The 21972-nt window shown below is 42.6% G+C and overlaps 1 protein-coding gene across 1 annotated transcript in view; it reads left to right on the top strand.

Moving 5' to 3' along the window:
• The window catches only part of SNX31 (sorting nexin 31), a 67597-nt gene that overhangs the window by 31109 nt on the left and 14516 nt on the right, over positions 1-21972 (top strand). The window contains exons 6-10 of the mRNA XM_059042981.2: positions 528-618; positions 1579-1666; positions 4927-4996; positions 13727-13819; positions 18202-18405. Coding sequence (XP_058898964.1) covers positions 528-618; positions 1579-1666; positions 4927-4996; positions 13727-13819; positions 18202-18405 — 546 coding nt within the window. The remainder of the gene's footprint in view (positions 1-527; positions 619-1578; positions 1667-4926; positions 4997-13726; positions 13820-18201; positions 18406-21972) is intronic.

Genomic DNA, 21972 nt, shown 5'->3' with positions numbered 1-21972 from the left:
TTTCACTGAGCAAAAGCCACATAAATTAGACTTGAGCATCACAGCAGACATCAGAGAGAAGCAGGCCTGGAGTGTCATAGGCGGACATTAGCCTGTATACTTTTATATGCCAGCCAATGGTGGGGAACATCCCTTTTCCCAATATCTGGTAATCCAGCCCCCAGGGAAGGTAAATTGGAGTGTGGGCCCCGGGGGCAGGTATTACAGAAGGGCTGATGATCCTGGAGAATGGCTACTGCCCTCCAGTGGACAATAGAGACCAAACCAATCTGGGAGACGAGTCCTTATCCCAGATGGGACAAACCAGTCTCAGCTGGGGCCAGTTCATGTCCATTGTTGGGGGGACTGATTTTTTTTTTTCACTGTAATTTTTAAAAATTTCTAAATTTTCTGAAATGAGTATATACCATTTTTAGATTCGGGAAAGATTTCTCTTAACGTCCACTGGCCCCTTAAAGATCTTTTAATTGATATTTACAGGCAGACACTCCTAACTTTTCCCTCCTCTTTCTCCTCTTTGGTTAAAGGTGGTATCGCACAAGATTGGACTGTGTCAGGAGCTGCTGGGATACTTTGGACTATTTCTCATTCAGTCTTACAAAGAGGGCAAGCTGTCCGGTAAGGAGAGAAGGAAATGCAGGCAGCTTGAGATGGGGTGGGCAGGTGTGGGCAGGCATTCAGCCAGGAGATGTGGGGTTGCAGCTGAGGGGCCAGTCACCCCCCCAGGGGAACGCCCCAGTGTGTGGTCTCTACTACGACTCTCGGCCCCTGAACCGGACATTTGGGGATGGGGGCTGTGCCTTTGTTCAAGGTGAGCTGGGGCTGAGCAGCTCCAGAGAGGCAGCGTGGTCAGGAGCAAGACATCAGTTCTCTCCAGTAACCACACTTCCTCTTGTGCCTCCTGAGCCCTAGCGCTGCCGTCTGGTGCACCTTTATCCCTGCACACTGGGGGCTGGTCTCCAGCCACACCACAACCCCCTTGTGGATGGAGTGCTGGACTCCGGGCATCAGCAGGTCCCATCAGCCCTTGTTAAGGAATATCTCCTTGTTAAGGAATATTTGCTATGAAATGTGGATGATATAAATAAGTTCTTAGGTTCTTTAAAAAATATACATGCAGTGAGATAGTGACCAATGACATTGTTTCATACAGCTTTTGCTTTTCTCTACAGTGCATTTCTAGATATTACAACTTTTTTTGTTGTGAGATGGTATCAGTTGTCTCTGAGTAGTTTACATATGTCCCCAGAAGCTGTGGGGAGGTGATTTGGAGGTGGAAGTTAGCTTGGCCCCCAGGAGCTGTGGTGTGCTGGTGATGGCACTGGACCTCTCTGGACCCCAGTTTCTTCATCTCTATCACAGTGAAAATGTCCCCTACTCAAGCCATTGGTCTTTTATGAGGATCAAATGCTACTTATTTTTTAAATGAACTTCAGAAAGTTAAAAATTACATATAAATGCAAGACAGTATCATTATTCTTGCAATAGTAATGCTCTATTTTATCATTTTAAAGCACTGCACTGTATGAAAACTATCTGTGCTGTTTCAACCAATAAGACTCTTTTCCCTTTCTCTAGTCATTAAAAAATTGGTGGACTTTGAGCTCCCTTATGTTAGCCTTCGCAGTTCTGAAGTGGAAAACTTCAAGGTTGGACTCAGGAAGTGGTGAGTAAGCATTTATTGTGACGGAAGGTATCTCAGGATATCTTAGCTTTGCAGATCAGAGCTTGTCAGAATCGGCCACATCCGGCTCACAGTCTGACGGCTCCAGGGAGCTCAGGAGCTTGGGGAAGGTCCAGGAAAGCAATGAAGAAGAGAAAGGAGGGAATGAACCAGAACATTTGTGCTAAAGAGTAGGACGTTGAGGATGACTTTCACTGGTCTCAGGTTAAAAACTTGAGGGATATTATCATGAGGATGGCAGCCAGGAAGGTAAGGCTGTGGGTAGGGGGATATTGGGGATTGAAGCAGGTAATGGTGAGGAATTATAGGTCATGTGTTTGCTTTGGAATAGGTGACTGACTGTATTTAACTGAAGGACTTTGTGGATGATTACAAGCAAGTCTGATTTATCTGTTGAACTGTGGTATTCCCTGAAGGCAAAGAGTGGACTCGGCCGATTTGCAGTGAATTTTTTTTTTTTTTTTTTTGCCATGCCACACAGCTTGCGGGATCCTAGTTCCCCGACCAAGGATTGAACTTACCCCCCACTCAGCGGTGAAAATGCAGAGTCTAACCGCTGGACCCCCAGGGAATTCCCCCACAGTGAATTTGAACTCTACGTATTTGGCTTATATTCCTAAAGGATTCCAACAATACATGCTTATTTACTAGAGCCAGACATATTTTCCTAGGTTGATAGGACACAATCTAGGAAAAAAATCTGCAGTATTGTTGCAGAAAATACTTTTGTTTCTCACAGAAACAAGGGGTCCTCTGAAGAACAAACAAAGTAACAATGGGAGAATGGGGGGATGAATCTGTAATTCCCAATGTTTATTACTGTGGCTGTATTGGATTGCTTCTTTGGCTCACTCTCGCCCAGCCCGGTTAATCTGTAATCTGAACACAGAAGTTTTCAAAGAAAGGCATTTTGACATCGTGGAATAGTAGATATCTTGACCTTGTGATGCCTTGCTAGAGCTCCAGGCTGTAGCTTTGAATTTTGGAAGAAGATTCCCAGCAAGGCTAGAAGTTCATATACTGCTATTCAAAAGTATTCTGAGAAACAGTCAAAACCTGTGGCATGGAGCCCTGAGAAGGGGAAAAGAATGCAGTTCTGTCTGAGAGTTTAGAGAGTAGTTATTCTTCTGGAAGCTGCCCATAATAACAGGTGGCTAAGCATAGTTGTTCCTGGGATCTGAGTATGTGAATCGCAGGGTTTAGCTGAACTTTAGTCAAGTTATTCAAGCTCTCTAAGCCTCAGTTTCTTTATCTGTAAAATGGGAAATAATAATAATAGGGTCTATCTCATAGGATTATAGTGAGAGTTCAATGAAGTAATCCTATATGCTCAATAAATGTTGGTCATGTTTATTATTGTTATATTGATGATAATAATAACAATAATAGTAACCACCACTACCCCCCAAATCCCTGGGGCTTAGACTGTTTTGTCCATGGACTCTCCAGAGAACTTGAGATCAAAGAAGAGATGAGGATTCTGTCCCTCACCTCGAAGCTTGAACTGGAAATTGGGCTTTGCCTATGTCTTCATTAAATAGATAACTTCTGGATCATAAGTGCAAGACAAAATGTCTACCCCCTCACCAGCCTGTCTCTCAGATCTGGGCAGATTGCCTTTTGCTCCTGGGGACTGGGAGGAAAGGAGGTCCCACTTCAGCTGTTAGAGCTGAGGATGAGGTCACTGGAAGGGGAGAGCCTGGAGAAAGGATCCCGCAGGCGCCCGGCCCTCTGTCCAGAGTGAGGTCTTCCTGGGTTGGAGCAGGGAGGCTCGCTGGACTAACACTGGCTGTGGGATTCCCAGCTGGTGAGGCCTCGCAGTGAGACCTAGTCAAGTTTTAGGGATTTTTCTCTGTCTGTGAATTCCCTGGTGCATCTCTCCAAAGATGGTATAGTTCCTTCCAGACCAGAGGGTGCCCGCCCTGGCCTCGCAGGGCCCCAGTCTGGGGTGGGTCTGGGACTTCTCCAACTCTGGTGCAACAGTTGCTATTCTCTGCCACACAGGGCACCTGGGGAGAAGGGGTGAAATAGCTAAGTGGAATATAGGGAGGAATACTTCAGCTTCTCCTCCCCAGCCCCTAGAATGAAGCTGATCTTCAAGCAACATTTTCACCCTTTTCCTGGTCTATGCCTGTCCCACTGTCTCCTCCCCCTCCACTGCTCAGTGCCCTGATTCTGCTCACCTGTGCCTTCAGACTGGGGCACCCTCTGCTGATGGCTTCTGTCCGTTCTCAGCATGCCACTGGGCTCGCCCAGTACTTGTAACTTCACTTCATCCTGGCGATTCTCGAGCTCTTAGACAGACATGAGGCCCTGCTATTTGCAAGTCCCTTTGCCGAGGTCCAGAGGGGCGAGTCTGAATAAGACCCAGCCCCGATCTAAGGGGTCTTCACACCCCTGTCAAGATGAGCTTGATCAGAACAGCAATCAGGATAAACTCAGCTGAGGAAGCACAGGGGATGGGTGGGTTGCTAACACAGACTTGGGGAGTAGGGACCAGCGGAGGGCACATGAGGGTGAAGCTTGTGGGAGAGGCCGGGGAGGCCGGGAAGCAGGCTGTGGAGGCGAGTGAGTGGTCTTCGGGGTGGAGGGAGAGAAGAGAACACAGGGTTGGAATGTAGAGTGTGGGGGAGGGGAGAGAGGCCAGAGATGCAACTGGAAATGACATTGGGGTTCTTGGGAGCGACCAGGATAAATGCTCTAACTCCTGGGACTATGAGAGTCTGAAAAGTTACTTGGGAAAGACCACTCCAATTAGAACGTGGAGTGTGGGACCGAGGGGACACAACCAAGGCAGAAAGTCTGGTGAGGAGGTCACCGGAGCAGCTCAGGCAAGAGATGGCGTGGCCTGGGTACCGGGCAGTGATATAGATGTGGGTATAGGGCAGATCGTTATGCCAGGAATTGCGGGTGAGGAGAGGGCGTGAAGACTCGGTGACCAAGAGGGGAGCTGGGTGTGAACAGTGATACAGTGATGTGTACCGTTCCCTTCAAGCTTTTTTTTTTTTTTTTTTGCATTTCTATTCTCAGGGCCCACCAGGTAAGCTTACAATATAAGGACAATAGGAAACAGAAGAGGTGGAAGGACAGCTGAAGACTAGGCAAGCAGAGGGTTGTGGCTTTGCTAGAAGAGGGGGCCTTGGTTCAAAGCGTCGAGGACCGCCACTTCAGAGAGCATATGCACTCCCAGCTGTGCCCATTAGCTGTGTCATGAATTAACTGAACGCTCCTGAATCACGCAGGTACCTGGACCCATCCCTCGACTCCAGGCTGATGGACTGCAGAGCAGCTGTAGAGTTGATCTACATGCAGGTGAGGCAAACCAAGAGCTATCAGAACACCAGATACTACAGGCCTTTTGAGTTTGAAACCATTAATAGAACACGTGTGGCGGTTCAGAATTCTACCTCCATACCTAGAAGAGGCAAATTCATATAAACAGAAAGTAGAATAGAGGTTACACGGGGCTGGGAGGAGGGGAGGAGTTATTGTTTGATGGGTATAGAATTTTTGCTAGGGATGATGAAAAATTTTTAGGTTTAGAGAGTGGTGATGGTTACACAACATTTGTCAGTGTTTTTGGTGCCACTGAAATGTAAACCTAAAGATGGTTAGAAAGATAAATGTTATGTATATGTTAACCACAGTAACTAAATAAATAGAATATAAATAGATAAATATTTTTAAAGAAGTAGAGTTTAGAGGGAAAAGAATTCTACCCCATTCTAACCATCTCTCCGAATTGGCAGCTGATACTCCATCACCTAGGCTAATTTACATGAGCCTGGAAAGGATATCCCTGCTAATTTAAAGTCACGCATGGTCCCTAAATCTCACTTTAGCATAATCTTTTTTTTTAAACATCTTTATTTGAGTATAACTGTTTTACAATAGTGTCTTAGTTTATCCTTTACAACAAAGTGAATCAGTTATACATATACATATGTTCCCATATCTCTTCCCTCTTGCGTCTCCCTCCCTCCCACCCTCCCTATCCCACCCCTCTAGGTGGTCACAAAGCACAGAGGTGAAATCCCTGTGCCATGCGGCTGCTTCCCACTAGCTATCCACCCTACGTTTGGTAGTGTATATATGTCCATGCCACTCTCACATCGTCACTGCTTACCCTTCCCCCTCCCCATATCCTCAAGTCCATGCTCTAGTAGGTCTGTGTTTTATTCCCATCCTACCACTAATCTCTTCATGACATTTTTTTTTCTTAGATTCCATATATATGTGTTAGCATACGGTATTTGTTTTTCTCCTTCTGACTTACTTCACTCTGTATGACAGACTCCAGGTCTATCCACCTCATTACAAATAACTCAGTTTCACTTCTTTTTATGGCTGAGTAATATTCCATTGTATATATGTGCCACATCTTCTTTATCCATTCATCTGTTGATGGACACTTAGGTTGCTTCCATGTCCTGGCTATTGCAGCTCTATTTACGATAGCATAATCTTTTTTCCTAAACCAACAAGTAGCATAGCCACCCCCGGGGGCCAGCCTCATGGGCAAGTGGCCTGTGGGGCTGCACTGCCCCCTGCCTTCCGTGCTCAGACGGCCCCAGGCTTGTTGAATGCTCTGCTGTCACATCTTGAAATTCTTAATTTTTTAACAAGGGACCCTGCATTTTCATTTTGTACTAGGCCCTGCAGATTACGTAGTCGGTCCTGCCTAACCCCTGCCCCTCAGTCTCCAGAAAAGTAAATTTAGACTTTGGCCTCCTTTCCTTGCCCGACTTAAGGTGGTGAAGGCTCCGCTCAGCCGTGGTCAGCAGAGGCTGCCTCTGTGATGCACCACTGGTTACCCCCGTCTCAGCTCCCGCCTGCTTCCCCAGCTCCCCACCACTCTTCACCCTCCTGAGGCTGCATCTTCTGAGGCCTGATCCTTTCCCAGGCCTGCCTTGCCAGTTGTGGGAGGGAGGTTTGGAAACTTCTTTTAAGGTGTTCCATGAGGTTATCCCTCAGTTTGTTCTCAAGCAGCAGAATGGTGGGTCGAATTCCTTGTCTGTTCAAACCCTCCCACGGTTTTCTATTCCCTCAGACTAAACCCCACATCCTGACATACTTGCTTTATCTTCTCCTTAGCATTTCCACCATTTCACTGTATATAACATTTTTGTTTGCTGTCTCTGTCCCTACTAGAATGATTTCTCCATGAAATCGGGAATGTGTTTTGTTCACTGCTGTATCTCCAAAAACTAGAACTATTCCCAGCATGACCTTAGCATGAAGCCTCCTGGGGGGCCTCTCATAGTACTAACTGTTTTAAATGCATTGTTTCCTTTAAGCTTCATAATAATTCTGTCAGGCAGTTGGTACCATCTGCATTTTTAAGAAAAAGAAAAAATAACGTTTGCTGACAAAGGATTGAGTAGGCTTAGACGTGGAGGATTTAGAAAAGGGATTTAACACATTTGCAGGTGGCTTTTATGTAGTGCGGTTCTAAGTTGCTGTACTCTGTGGCTTTTCATAAACTAAGGAGGTAAAATTGAAGAGAGGGGAGGTGTCGGGTCAGACATTACTTTTAATGAGCTTTGCAAGGGGACAAGGAAACATTGATAGAACCTCCTGCAGTACTTTGGTTGTAGCAAAAAAGTGAAAGGGTGGATTTTGATGCTTTGGTTTACAAAAGAGCATAGAAGAGGTAAAGCACTTACTTCCTTAGGTGACTTCTGGTTTTGTTTTAAGCAACTACATTGCTTTAATTGGATTATTTTAAGCAAGTCTTCATTTTGGAGTGGTTTGTTATGCAGCAATAGCTAACTGATACATAGCTGTTCATACTGTTTTCCCTTTAGTTGGATTAGGTGTGTTGTTGACATATGTGTTGAGTCTAATTGTCATTTAAACTTACTTCATAGAGTATGATTCTGCATGGAATGGGAGTTATTGCTTACACAGAGAGGCAAAGAGTGGGTGTCAGGGTTCCCTTTTATACTGGAAAAGCAAATGTTCATCTTTGAAGAAATGACCACAGTTCCATGTTTCACATTTTCTCACAGAGCAACAACCAGATGCTTTATGTTCCCAGAGAGAGGAAACTGCTCCATTTTATACTAAGATTAAGCGAAAGAACTGCCCTAACACAGGCTGAGTAGTGCTGCTGAAGGTGAGAGAAATTGCCACATGCCTCAGAAGATGAAAGCAATTACCAGCCGGGAGAGACTGAAATGAGCAGTTCATGCACTGCACAGGACTGCCACACGGCACTGTTATAATTCAATTGGCAGTATTTTTTCTTAGTGTCACACAAGACCATCATATTGTAAAATTAACGGAATCATCAGTTTGACAAAATAGAGCATCATTTGTGTATATATCTCCCCCACTAGACCACCAGCTCCACACAGGGACCTTGGCTTTTTCAACACAGGGCAGAGAACCTGGGTGTATGACTGAACAGACACAGCAGACCCCAGCAGCCAGAATGTCACAGGACTCACAACCTTAATACACATTTCTCCTTAGGTGATTTTTTTCAGAGACCAAGACCATCTAGTCAATGATTTCCACGAAACCCTTCTAAAATTCTAAGCAGGCAAATCAAAATATCACTTATTAAATAGTTAATGTTCACTATGGTAACTTCTATGGCTAGGATATAGTTTTGAACTCATTTCATATCCCACTTTGATCCATGTATAACCATGTTCAGTGTACTTACACCCCTGTTACATGAGCTGGAACATAATTTACCATTTTAAATGTTTACTGAGGCTCTGCGCCACTGTAGTCTTGCTGTTATGATACATTATTAGTGTCTGGTTTATTTGCCAGCACATCCTTCATTGAGAATGCATCACCCAATTCTAATATTGTTTCTGTGGCATGGTTTCCAGGGATACAGAGTAGTGAGAATTAGGAACTGTTAGCATCATAATACGATATTTACCTGTCTTCATTAAGGAGTTGTAAACCAGAGAGATATCTATGGTGTCTCCTCCTCTTATGGCTGGGGGAAAGATGGCTTCATGGAAAGCACACTGAATTGTAGTTTCAAAAATGCATTCTATCCCTTGCTCTGTCACTGGCTCTCTCTCTCTGGGTGACCTTAGGACGGTCACTTCATCCTTCTGGAACTGGAACTACAATTTCTCCCTGCGAAGCGACGAGACTGAACTAATAGTCTCTAAGTAAGTTTTCTTCCAGCTTTAACAGACTGACTTTCAAACCTTAGCTCTTTGCCTGGCAAAGTCCTCAAAAAACTGTAGTTGATGTCATAATAACCTGTGCCATTATCGTTCCTTGAAATCGAGCGGAGCCACTGAGAAATGGAAAGGGGTCCCCAGGCCAGCAGGAGGGAGGGAACCACAGAGCTGCCTCCTTTGGGAAGCCTGACTTGCCTTCTCCCTCCCTGCCCCCATGGTATTTTGTTCTGCCCTCCATTATGGTGCCTGCACCTGGTATTGTGAATCCTGGTTCACATAGTATCTCCCTAGCTAGACTCTGAATGGCCAAGGGCACAGACTGTGTCCTGGGTGCTTAGGATATGTGAGTGAGAAGCAATCATCCTTTTAAAAAGTTAATGGAGGGCTTCCCTGGTGGCGCAGTGGTTGAGAATCCGCCTGCCGATGCAGGGGACACGGGTTCGTGCCCTGGTCCGGGAAGATCCCACATGCCGTGGAGCAGCTGGGCCCGTGAGCCATGGCCGCTGAGCCTGCGCGTCTGGAGCCTGTGCTCCGCAACGGGAGAGGCCACAACAGTGAGAGGCCCGCATACCGCAAAAAAAAAAAAAAAAAAAAAAGTTAATGGAAAAAGTTCTGAGGAGTTCTGATAAATAACAGTGTCATCATAATTAACCATTAAGGAATACTCTCCGTTTTTTTAAAGCAAGCGTGTCCAGTGACGTCCCAAGAGCCAAGTGGGCTCCCGCAAGGTGTTTCCTTCCTCTTTCTTTTTAAAAATTTGAGTGACATTAAACAAAATGGAAGATTGCATATAAAAGTGTAAGTTTCTGGATTTTCTAAAAAATACTGAAGGCTCAGCCAATTCTGGGCCTACATTCAGCAGGGCCACCACTGGCGCATTTACAATTTGTGCAAATTAGAAAAAGGTGCCCCTTCCCCCAGGGAGGCCCAGCCCTGCATCAGGGCCCACGGTACGATAAGGGGAGTGTGGGCTGACCACTAGCCTCCTAATACCTCCATGGCTCAGTGCCCTTGTATGGGCCCAGTCTGCTCCCGCAGCCCTGGCCTTGCTCTGCCCAGCCTCAAACACCCAGAGCCAAGTGGCTGATGCCTTGTTTAAAAAGGCATGCACTCTCCATTTCTCACTACAAACGCCTCTACAGAGGGCACTAGCGTATGCGCGATTGAAACTCAAGAAAACCTCGACTTACGTGATTTCACGCAATTTTAAAAATTAGGTTCCTCGTGAGTCTCCATCAGCCAGTCTTTGGGGGACCATATAACTGAATAGAGACATTTATCTAAACTTGACTCTCTCGTTGCCTGGAGTGAGGTACTGTATATAATACATTTGAGTGATGACTTCTGAAGTCATAATCAGGGGCAAGGATTTTCAAAGGTAGTAAAACAAAAACAGTTATGTTACCTCTCCTGTAGGGCATGTAAATCTCTGTGTTTGAGACTCCCAGATCTTCTAATGATGAATCATGTATCTTTGGTTAGTACTTACATACTAACCGCCATGATTGCTGTTTACCTTGTATTTTTAGCCATGTTTCTCTTTGACATCATTGCCCTGTTCTAACAGTCCTTACAGGGCTCTAAGATCTAGTAGAATTCTGGAAAGAAAAAGGTGTTTTCTTCTTCACACCCATGCTGATCCCATTCTGGTGTGGTATCTCGGTTCAGTTTTGAGAATAGTTGGCAACAAGGAGAAAGCCTTGGGGTGTGTAGCTGCCTACATGGTCAGAATTCAGTGTCTTGGGCAATAGGAGGAGGGCTTGGTGGAGTGATCAGATCTGGGTTTTAATCCAACCCTTGCCACTTACTTACAGGGTTGTCTCGAAAGTCATAACCTCTCTGGACCTTGATTTTACCCATCTGTAAAATGGGGGTAAATGTTCCTAACCCACAGAACAGTTTGGAAAAAGTCAATGAGAAAACTTATGTAAAACAGGTTCTCAACAAATAGTAGTTATTCTTCTCTCTAAATCCATCTCCTTTCCTCCAACCTAAAGAGCAACGTCAAAAATTTATTCAGCTTTTCTTTCTCCTCTTGGATATAAGGCATAACCTGTCCTTCAGTGATATGAGGGACATAACACATAGACTTACATTCAGACTAAGATATAAATAAGTGCTGATAATTGGCAAAGAATTGTTTGCAGTTTTGCTGTATGTAAGACATTGGACAAGATACACTGAGGCAAAGGACTCAGGCCCTTTCCTTGAGGTGTTAACAGTCTGAGGACCACTGGAAAACTCTTTGAAAGCATGATGGCAGCACAGCACAGGCTAAGTGTATGCAGCTGATGAGATGGAAAGCTGATCTCAGAGCCTGCCCTGGGGCCAGGCGGGATAAAGGGTAAGGGAGGCTGGATGCCAGGAAAAGAAGGTATTTCTGCTCTCACAGAAGAAATGGCTGAGGGCTTAAGTTGTCTTCAGGTGATTTCTGTCTTTAAGACCAGTGTGGTTCTGCTTAAATCGTCAGTGCAGATTAGGAAACAGAACTGAGCAGCCCATCAGGGAGTTGGAGTTTGGGAACACTAGCTGGTAGCAGTTACCCAAAGCTGAGCAAAAAGGGCCTAACAGCATATTCACTTTTAATTGTTTTTCAATTATAAAATTTGTTTTCATCTTATAAAAATATGCAAATATGGAAGAGCTCAAAAACAGAAGTAAACATCATCCCAAATCTTAAGTCAATCATACGTATAAACTCAACTTTTTTGATGTGTTTATTTCATATACTACATTTCACTCATATGTACATCCATTTTCTTGACTCCTAAGTGTGGATACAAGGTCTTTGGGGTTTCGTTTGATATATATTTTTTGTTTTATAAAAATCAGGATCTACTACTATGCCTTTATTTTGTAACTTGACATTTTTTCATGTATCAATGCATCACAGACTTTCCCCATGTTGTTAAATATTCTATATAGGTTTAAATGATAGCATAAGCTATTATTTGGTTGTACCTAAACTCAATCACCTATTTTGGGGCCTGTCATAATAGTACCTATTTCATAGGGTGGCTGTGAGGGTTGACTTTTTTCTTTATGTGGGGTGGGGAGGAGTGCTATAATAATAGAAATTTATTTTCTCACAGTTCCATAGGCCGGAAGTCTGAAATCAAGGTGCTGGCAGGACCATGTTCCCTCTCAGGGCGCTAAGAGAGTTTCTGTTCCTTGCCTCTTCCATCTTCTGGTGGCTCTGAGCATTCCTTGGCTGGAATACTACTCAGCCATAAAAAAGATGAAATCCTGACATTTGTGACAACATGGAGTGACATGTTGTATTTCACTCAGTATTTTGCTGAGTGAAATAAGTCAGATGGAGAAAGACAAATGCCATATGATTTCACTGAAATATAAATTAAATAATCAATAAATGATAAAATAAATGAACAAACCAAACCAAACAAAAACAAACGCATAGATACCGAGAACAAATTAGTTACCAGAGGGGAAGGGGGTGGGATTGACTTTAGTTTTAGAGCAATTAGGGCTTCCCTGGTGGTGCAGTGGTTGAGAGTCCGCCTGCCGATGCAGGGGAGGCGGGTTCATGCCCCAGTCCGGGAGGATCCCAGGTGCCGCGGAGCGGCTGGGCCCGTGAGCCATGGCCGTTGAGCCTGCGCATCTGGAGCCTGTGCTCCGCAACGGGAGAGGCCACAACAGTGAGAGGCCCGCGTACCGCAAAAACAAAACAAAACAAAACAAAAAAAAGAAAGTTTTAGAGCAATTAGAACATTGCCTGACACATAGTAAGCACTATACATGTGTTTGCCACTATTAATAGTTGAAAATTTTTCAGTATTACAAACAATAGTAGTAATAGCCTTATCAGTACATTTTCCCCACGTCTACTTTTTTTGTGTGTTTTTTTGTGTGGTTTTTTTTTTTGTGGTACGCGGGCCTCTCACCGTTGCGGCCTGTCCCGCTGCGGAGCACAGGACCCCGACGCGCAGGCCCAGCGGCCATGGCTCACAGGTCTAGCCGCTCCGCGGCACGCAGGATCCTCCCAGACCCGAGCACGAACCCGCGTCTCCCGCATCGGCAGGCAGACTCCCAACCACTGCGCCACCAGGGAAGCCCACGTCTACGTTTCTCATGCCTATAGGTGGTTTTAGATTTATATGCCAAGTCACCTCCATAAAATTTTACCAGTTTAAATTGCATCAGATCTATATGAAACTTCCTGTTTCTCCAAACCCTTGCCAACTCTGAATATTATATATATTTTTTGTCTTTGCCAATTTGAGAGGCAAACAGATTCTTTGACTACTAGTGAGGTTCAGTCTATATTTGTCATTTGGAATTCCTTTTTATTAATTGCTGATACATATCCTTTGTCCATTTTCCTGTTAGGGATGTTTACATTTTTGCTGGTGGTTTACATAAATAAGATCAACTCTTTGCCACATATGATGCAGTCATTTCCCCTGGTTTGCCATTTGCTTCTTAGTTTTGTTCTTGGTGGTTTTATATACAGAAGTTTTTATATTTTTATGCAATTATACATTCATTTATATGACATTTTATCTTTGTATCTTAGAAAGGTATTTCCTATCACAAGGTCAGATAAAAATATGTTTTATTTTCTTCTGGTTTCTTTTATGGTTTTTACATTCGAATCTTTAACCTATCTGTGTTTATTTGATTGGGTGGTGTGGGGAAAGAGCTAATTTTATTTTCTTTCCTAAGTGCTACCAGTTGTCCCCAAATCATTGAGAAATTGCTTCCCACATCCAACTAATTTAAAAAGTAACCTTTATAACATGCCAAATCCTTATATGTGTCCACTTGGGTCTGTTTTTTATAGCCTTTCATACACGAGTATGTTTTTATCAGATTAATTCATTTCTGTTAATTTTGCTAATCTTACATCTTATGTTGTTTTAAGGCAATACAGGACATTGAAAAAGAATGGGCCAAACCCACAGAGGTGCAGAGGCAGAAATTAGAGGCTCTCCAGAAAGAAGACAACCAAACTAAGGTGAATGAAATATTGCACCAAGAGAAATCTCTTGGAAGGGAGTTAAAGAAACAGACTGGAATTGAGCTGTTTTTGTAATTTATAAACCCATGAAGCACTAAAAATGGGGCCTTTTAAAAAATGAGAATACCTTCATTGATTTTTCTTTTCATAAAATTAATAAAGGCTTATTGTTTAAAGATTCTAAACAATACAGACAGTATATTGTGAGTCCTTTGCCAGGTTAATTAATATAGACCTTCAACATCATTTTTAATGACACGGTATTCCATTTTATAGTTATCGTTTAGCCAACCAATTTCCTATTATCGGAAGTCAGGTTGTTTCCAGGCTTTGCTGCTATAAATCACGTTGGCAGCGAGCACCATGAGGCCCAGGACTGAGTCTAATTTATACATATACTCTGTGTGTTCCCAGCACCTGGTGTGGTTCCTGGCTGAAAGTCCCTGAACACAGCAGCCAACATCCTCTGTCTTTGAATACATGTTCTATTATTCTTTAGGATGTATTTCTAAATGTCCATTTTAAAAACTTCCATAAATATGTTACCAACTCACATTCCCCCAAGCAATGTATACGAGTCTGACAAGTCATATTTTAACAGAAGAAATGACCTTTGCTTCATTGTGTTGTCTTTTTTTTTTTTTATCCTTTATACTTCACCAGTGTTCACCACCAAAGCACTGATTTTGAAGAAAATGCCAACAAATTTAGAGGACTCATTTAAACTTAGGTTGATATAGAAAGTAATTCTTCAAAGTCTACCATGAGAATTTTATTGATGAGCTGCAAAAAAAGAGCAAAAGCATATACTGCCATGATTTAGTATTTCCCCCCTAAGTATTCCACCACAGCTTTGTCTGAGAAATTTTGAAGTTCAGTTTCTCTGTGTATTTGTAAATTTTTATAATTACAGCTTCTATTTTGATGGACAACATATTGCTACTACTTTGGATACAGTTACCATTTCTAAGGGCATTTCTGCTCTATAAACTTCTTAATTTAGTAAGAATGCCGTTTTTAACCATGCTGCTTTGCTCTACCAAAATTTGTGTTCGTATTTTTGCCACAAAACAAATTTTCTTTTCTTTCATTAAAAAAATGTTTTATTTATTTATTTGGCTGCATTGGGTCTTCATTGCTGTGCATGGGCTTTCTTCTAGTTGCAGGGAGTGGGGCCTGCTCTTCCTTGCGGTGTGCAGGCTTCTCATTGTGGCGGCTTCTCTCGTTGCAGAGCACGGGCTCTGTAGTTGTGGCTCGCGAGCTCTAGGGCGCAGGCTCAGTAGTTGCGGCACACGGGCTTAGTTGCTCCGTGGCATGTGGGATCTTCCCGGACCAGGGCTCGAACCTGTGTCCCCTGCATTGGCAGGCGGATTCTTAACCACTGTGCCACCAGGGAAGCCCTAAATTTTACTTTCTATGTTGAATGTTTTACCTGATTTTATCATAATATTTTGATAGTGGTCTTTTAAAAACCTCACTTTGAGTGTATGAATTTAATCCTCTAAATTTTCTTTGCATTTGGTTCAAAATCAATGCTTCAGTGGTTGGCCAAATATAAAGAATAAAAAAAGATAACACAATGAAGCAGAGGCCATTTCTTTTGTTAAAATATGTCTTGTTTGTCAGACTCATCTATACTACTTTTGGACAGGGTATGTGTGGGGTTTTTTTTCATTTGAAAAAATACTGAACATTATTCGAGTTAACAAATGATTTTCTCTTGAAGCATCTGAGAATACTGCTATAAAACCAGCATTATTTAAGTGTTTGTGAAGTTCTGCTAATGGAGTGAACACATGAACAACTATTGCTTAATTTTATGCACATGTACAAGAAAACTTGGAATTGAAAATGAGTGAAATTAATCTAAAGGAGCAGTCATTTGATCTAAACCAGAGAGAGGCTAACTATGGCCCATGGACCACTGTTTGTGTAAATGAAGTTCACGGGCACACAGCCACGCTCATTCATGCATGTATCGTCAAAGGCTGCCTTTGTGCTAGTGGAGGAGGTTAGTAGCTGCGATAGAGATCATATGCCCACACAATTGAAAATATTTACTACGTGGCTCGGCAGAAAAGTTTGCCAGGGCTTCCCTGGTGGCGCAGTGGTTAAGAATCCGCCTGCCTATGCAGGGGACACGGGTTCGAGCCCTGGTCCGAGAAGATCCCGCATGCCGCGGAGCAACTAAACCCTGCTCCACAACTACTGAGCCTGAGCTCTAGAGCCCGTGAGCCACAACTACTGAGCCACGTGCCACAGCTACTGAAGCCCGGGCTCCTAGAGCCTGTGCTCCACAATATGAGAAGCCACCGCAATGAGAAGCTGGCACCACAATGAAGAGCAGCCCCCGCTGGCCACAACTAGAGAAAGCCCGTGCACAACAATGAACACCCCACGCAGCCAAAAATCAATCAATCAATAAATTTATTTTTAAAAAAACCAAAAGTTTGACAAACCCTGATCTAAATGAAAATACATAACCATACCTTCGGCAGTTACACATGTTAAATTATCTTTTTCAGGCACTTTTTTTTTTTTTTTTTTTTTTTTTTTTTTAGGCCACGCCATGCAGCATGCGGGATCTTAGTTCCTGGACCAGGGATCAAACCCATGCCCCCTGCACTGGGAGCACAGAATCTTAACCACTGGACCGCCAGGGAAGTCCCTTTAAAGTACTTCTTAAAAGAACTAATTTTCAGGAATTCCCTGGCGGTCCAGTGAGTAGGACTCTATGCTTTCACTGCCATGGCCCGTGTTCAACCACTGGTTGGGGAACTAAGATCCTGCAAGCTGTGTGGCACAGCCAAAAACAAAAAGAGAACTAATTTTCAAATAGATGATTCTTTTAGATTTCTGTCCTCAGGTTTTCACACAGTCAGTAATATCAGTGCACCTCCTTTGAATGGCAAATGCCAGCCAGCATTTTGAGCAAAGTACCTATTCGTCAACAACTTTCTTGAAAAATGGAGCTTAACTTTTAATTAGACAAATACTTTCATCTCTTTTAGAGCATTGCAGCCAAGAGTTTATTACAAATTTTTTAAGTGTTACCAAAGAATAAACTAAATTTATTTTAATTTAAATTAATTAAATTAAAGATGTATATACCATGTAATAAAAAAGAACTTTTGTAGTAAAAGCCCTGAAACTATTCTAAATGCTCTGTGGCAAGATTGCTCAGCCCCGGTCCCCACCCACACAGGTAGGTAGCATCTACTTACAACCTGTCATTTCTGTTGTCGCCCACTGACCCAAAGGGAGGCCCGGCAGCTTAACGCATCTCCTAAGCTGAATGCATGGGCTGCAGCACAATGAGCTGGTCCAACATGTGGCCGGGAGGGACAGTAGCCTGGAATCCTCTGCCACCTTCTAGGAAGAGTCAGCTGTCCCTCACCGCATGTGTCTCAGCAGGTTTCCCTTTATCAGCGAGCGAGCACTCAGTAGTCCTTGAAAGGGAGGTGTAAGTTACCTTGCTTCAGGGAAGGATGGGGAGAGAGCCACCTTGTCACCGGGTGGTCCTTCTGACTTAACCATGTGGTAAAGTGAGAACTACCTTCTCTGAACACACGTCTCCTACCCCATCAGGCAGGACCATGGTGAAGGCTGGAAGAACAAGGTGGAGGTCACTAAACTGATAGCAGGTTATTTGAATGCAGTCATTAATAATCACTTTAAAAAAAAAATTGTCCTCAATAGACATTAACAAGACAGGATGCCGGGACCACAGGTGTGAAATGCAGCTGTCCTCTGTTCTTGAGTAACATCAGAAGCAGAGGGAAAATCTAAACCTTAAGCATCACTAACATTAAACATTCCCTTGGCACTTTGGGGCTGTGGAACTCTACGTAGAGAGAAGACTCTCTCTTGCCCTCATTTCGTTGCCATTTCCAAAAACTCTGTCTCTGACAATTAATGCCACCAGCATATAAAACAGCCTGTACAAATGAGCTACTTTCCTCCTACACTGATCTCAGCTTAGTTTTTTAAAACACACAGCATTTTAAATATACACTTTTTGTTTATTTTGCTGCTATAATCTGCTGAGATAGAATCCTAACTATTCATTCGATTTCCTGCTATTCTTTTCTTCCTCCTTCATTCACACATCGAATATTTTTATTTCCACTATGTCTGAGCGCTGTAACAGGAGCAGGGACACGGTGGTCCACGAGGCAGGACACACCATGAACGTGGGCAGCCTTTATTGTCAGCACAAGGGGCATTGTCTTCATTTGTATCGTCCAGAAGACAAAGGTGCTTTCACTGTGACTCCATTCCATGTGTTGCATTAGAATGGTAGTAGCTTCTGACCTGAGATTTTCATGTGCTTCAAGCAGTCTTTTGCTTCCTCCATCCCCCACCCCCCTTTGGAGCAGTTTTTGGAGCTATCCCAAGAGGTGTGGCGCTATGGATACGTGCAGCTGGATCCCTGTACCTGTGACTACCCAGAACCCGGCTGTGGGACCATTCTTTCTGTTGGCAATAATGAGATCAGCTGCTGCATAACCCTGCCTGATAACCAGACCCAGGATGTCACTTTCCAGATGAACAGAGTGAAGTGCTGGCAGGTCACTTTCCTTGTGAGTATCTTGGCAGCTTTGCCTTACCCATGATTTAAAGCCTCCACCCATGATTTTGAAATCCTAGTGTTCTTGGATGACAACAGTGGTATTGAGGAGACCGATTTGCCATTCGAATCAGTACCTCGAGTGGGCTGGCATCTAAGCCACAGTAAACGTCACCTAGTGGTAAAAACCTGTCTATTATCTGGTACAAGTTCCCCACCCTTGCGGTACAGACAACCATCTTCCCACTTTCCACCTTCAGGCTTCTTTACTGCATGAAGGGTGTTTAAAGTAATAACAACGAGTAGCAATAACAGCTACCATTTATTGAGCACTCAATACGTTCTCAGTGCCGACAAGATCTCTATGCTTGGAAACTGAACGCTGCCCATCAGAGCTATTTTTAAGGATCCCTGGCATTATACCTACATTGCCATCTCCTCCCAAGAGAAACCCTTCTGATCAGACTTATTGAGTGCCTGCTTTGTACCAGGTGCTGTGCTGGGCAATGCCACATCTGCTGTTGAATTAAGTTCTTAAAAATAACCCAGTGAGCTAAGAGGGATTATACCCTTTACACAGGAAATGGAGGTTAACTAGTAGAGGATGAATGCTACTAGAGCAACCATGATACCCAGTTGCTAAATCCATGAAACCCACGGGGATTTTTTAGCTGGCTTGGTACTAGGCCTGTCTGTGGCATTTGATACAGTCAACTGTGTCTTCCTTTTCAAAACTTCCCCTGCTTCCTCCCCTAATTTTGTGGGCTGCCTCTCCCTCTGACTACTCCTGAAATGCTGGTGCTTCCTGGGGTTCCATTTCTAGCATCTTTCCTCTACATATTCCCTGAAATCCATTACAGATGACTGGTTAAAAGTCCAGTATTTCCTACTGCATTCTTGACATTTTCACCAAGTGTTTTCATAGACACCTCAGACTCAACCTTTTGAGGGATAAAGGGAACCTCTACCACCACTCCTTAAATGCCAAACCAGCAATCTTGAAGTAATCTCTGGCTTTTCTCTTACCTTACATGGTTTTTTTAAAAAAAATTTTTATTGAAGTATAGTTGATTTACAATATTTCAGGTGCACAGCAAAGTGATACAGTTTCATATATATATATGTATATATTCTTTTTCAGATTCTGTTCCATTATAGGTTATTATAAGGTATTGAATATAGTTCCCTGTGCTATACAGTAGGTCCTTGTTGTTTATTTTACATATAGTAGTGTGTATCTGTTAATCTCAAATTCCTAATTTATCCTCCTCCCACCTTATACATTTAATTGCTGATAGAGACCTATCTATTCTATGACCCTGCTATCCCTCAAAACTCTCCCTTTCTCTCTGCCCTCACAGCTTGGTCTCAACATTGCTTGCCTGGATGAAATCCACAGCCTCCTAACCCTTCTTTCTGCACCACTCTTTCCCTCTGGGGGTCAGAAAAAAATATATCATATGATTTCAGGGTTTTAAAACTATGGGAACTTGTTTTCGTATTTTTTTTCTTTTTTTTTTTTTTTTTGCGGTACGTGGGCCTCTCACTGCTGTGATCTCTCCCGTTGCGGAGCACAGGCTCCAGACGCGCAGGTTCAGCGGCCACGGCTCACGGGCCCAGCCGCTCCGGGCGCGGCATGTGGGATCCTTCCGGACCGGGGCACGAACCCGTGTCCCCTGCATCGGCAGGCGGACCCTCAACCACTGCGCCACCAGGGAAGCCCGGGAACTTGTTTTGTGGCCCAAAGTTTGGTCTATCTTGAAATGTCCAATGTGCACTTGAAAAGAATGTAAATATATGCTGCCACTATTGGGTAGAATAGTCTCTAAATGTCAATTATGTCAAGCAGTTGATGGTGTTCAAATAGCCTCTGTCCTTACACATTTCTCTCTATTTTTTCTGTCAGTTATTGTGAGGAGTGTTAAAATCTTCAACTATAATTGTAGATTTGTCCATTTCTTTGAGTTTTATCAGTTTTTTCCTTCTTTTCCTGCCTTCTTTTGACTGAGTGACTATTTTATGATTCTACTCATTTGCACCATTGGTTTTTTTTTTTTTTAGCTACACCTTTAAAATTTATGGTCATTTAAGAGATTTTAATATATATCTTTAACTTTTTACAGTCTACTTTCAAATATTACACTATTTCACAAAAAGGGTAAAAACCTTACAACAGTATACCTCTATTTGTCCCTTCTGTCCTTTGTGGTATTTGCTATACTTTATTTCTACATATAAGCCTCATGCTATGTTATAGTTATTTTTGCTTTAAACAGTTAATTATTTTTTAGGTAAACTTTTAATTTTGACGTAATTGTAGATTCACATGCAGTTGAAAGAAATGGTACAGAGATCCTGCATACACTTTACCCACTTTTCTCCAATTATTACATCTTACGAAACTATAGTATGACATCACCACCCAGGGTATTGACATTGATACAATGAAGAGTCAAGACATTTCCATCATCACAAGGATCCCTCATGTAGGCTTTTCATAGCTGCATCCACTTTCTCCCACCCCCATCTCTCCTTAAACCCTTGCAACCACTAATCTATTTGACATTTTCATATTGTATCATTTCAAAAATATTATATAAAGCTTTTGGAGGTAATGGATATATTTATTACTTGATTGTGGTGATGATTTCATGTATATATGTGTATGTCCAAACTCTTCAAATTGTGTACATTAAATATGTGCAGTATTTTGCATATCAATTATACCTCAACTGAAAAAAACAAACACACATAAAACAAGGTTATGTATTGATCGGTTGATGAAAATGTTGTGACCAGAGGTTCACAGGAACCTAAACCTATATTTGCCCTTGGGCTGTTTTTCAGTACCCACTAATTTAGTGCTTATGTATCATTATAGAACATGACTACTGTGAATATTAAGAATTGACTGTGTTTAGGAGGTAAAAATATAAATAAAAGCAAGGAATTGATTACCTTAAAAAATAAAATAATATTACATGAATATAATAAAACATTATGTCGCTTTTGGGGATTTTCTTTACTTAGCATAATTCTTTGGAAATTCATTCAGCTTGTTGTGTATTTCAGGAGTTTGTTTCTTTTTGTTGCTGAGCAGTATTCCATGGTAGGGAATGGCTAAAATTTGTTTAACCACTATCTAGTCGTTTCTAGTTTTTAGCTATTATGAATAATGCTTCTATAAATATTCATGTATAAGCTTTTGTCTGAGCACAAGTCTTCATTTTTCTAGGATAAATGCCCAGGAGTGCAATTGCCGGGTCATGTGGAAGTTGCATATTTAATTTTTTAAGAAACTGCCAAATTGTTTTCAAGGGGGCTGTGCCAGTTTATATTCCCACCAGTGATGTATGAGCAATCCAGTCTCTCTGTATCCTCCTCAGCAATTGGGTGTTTTCACTATTTTTTATTTTATCCACCCTGATAAGTGTTTAATGGTATTTAATGATTTGATTTGATTTGCTTTTCTCTCATGGCTAATGATGTTTAACATCTTTTCATGTGCTTATTTGCCAGCTGTATATCTTCTTAGGTGAAATGTCTTTTCATATCTTTCACTCATTTTCCAATTGGATTG

This window comes from Kogia breviceps, chromosome 17 (genome assembly GCF_026419965.1).
Source record: "Kogia breviceps isolate mKogBre1 chromosome 17, mKogBre1 haplotype 1, whole genome shotgun sequence".
NCBI classification, from domain to species: domain Eukaryota; kingdom Metazoa; phylum Chordata; class Mammalia; order Artiodactyla; family Physeteridae; genus Kogia; species Kogia breviceps.
Note: the sequence above shows the minus strand (reverse complement) of the source record. Positions and strands in the feature narration are given on the sequence as shown.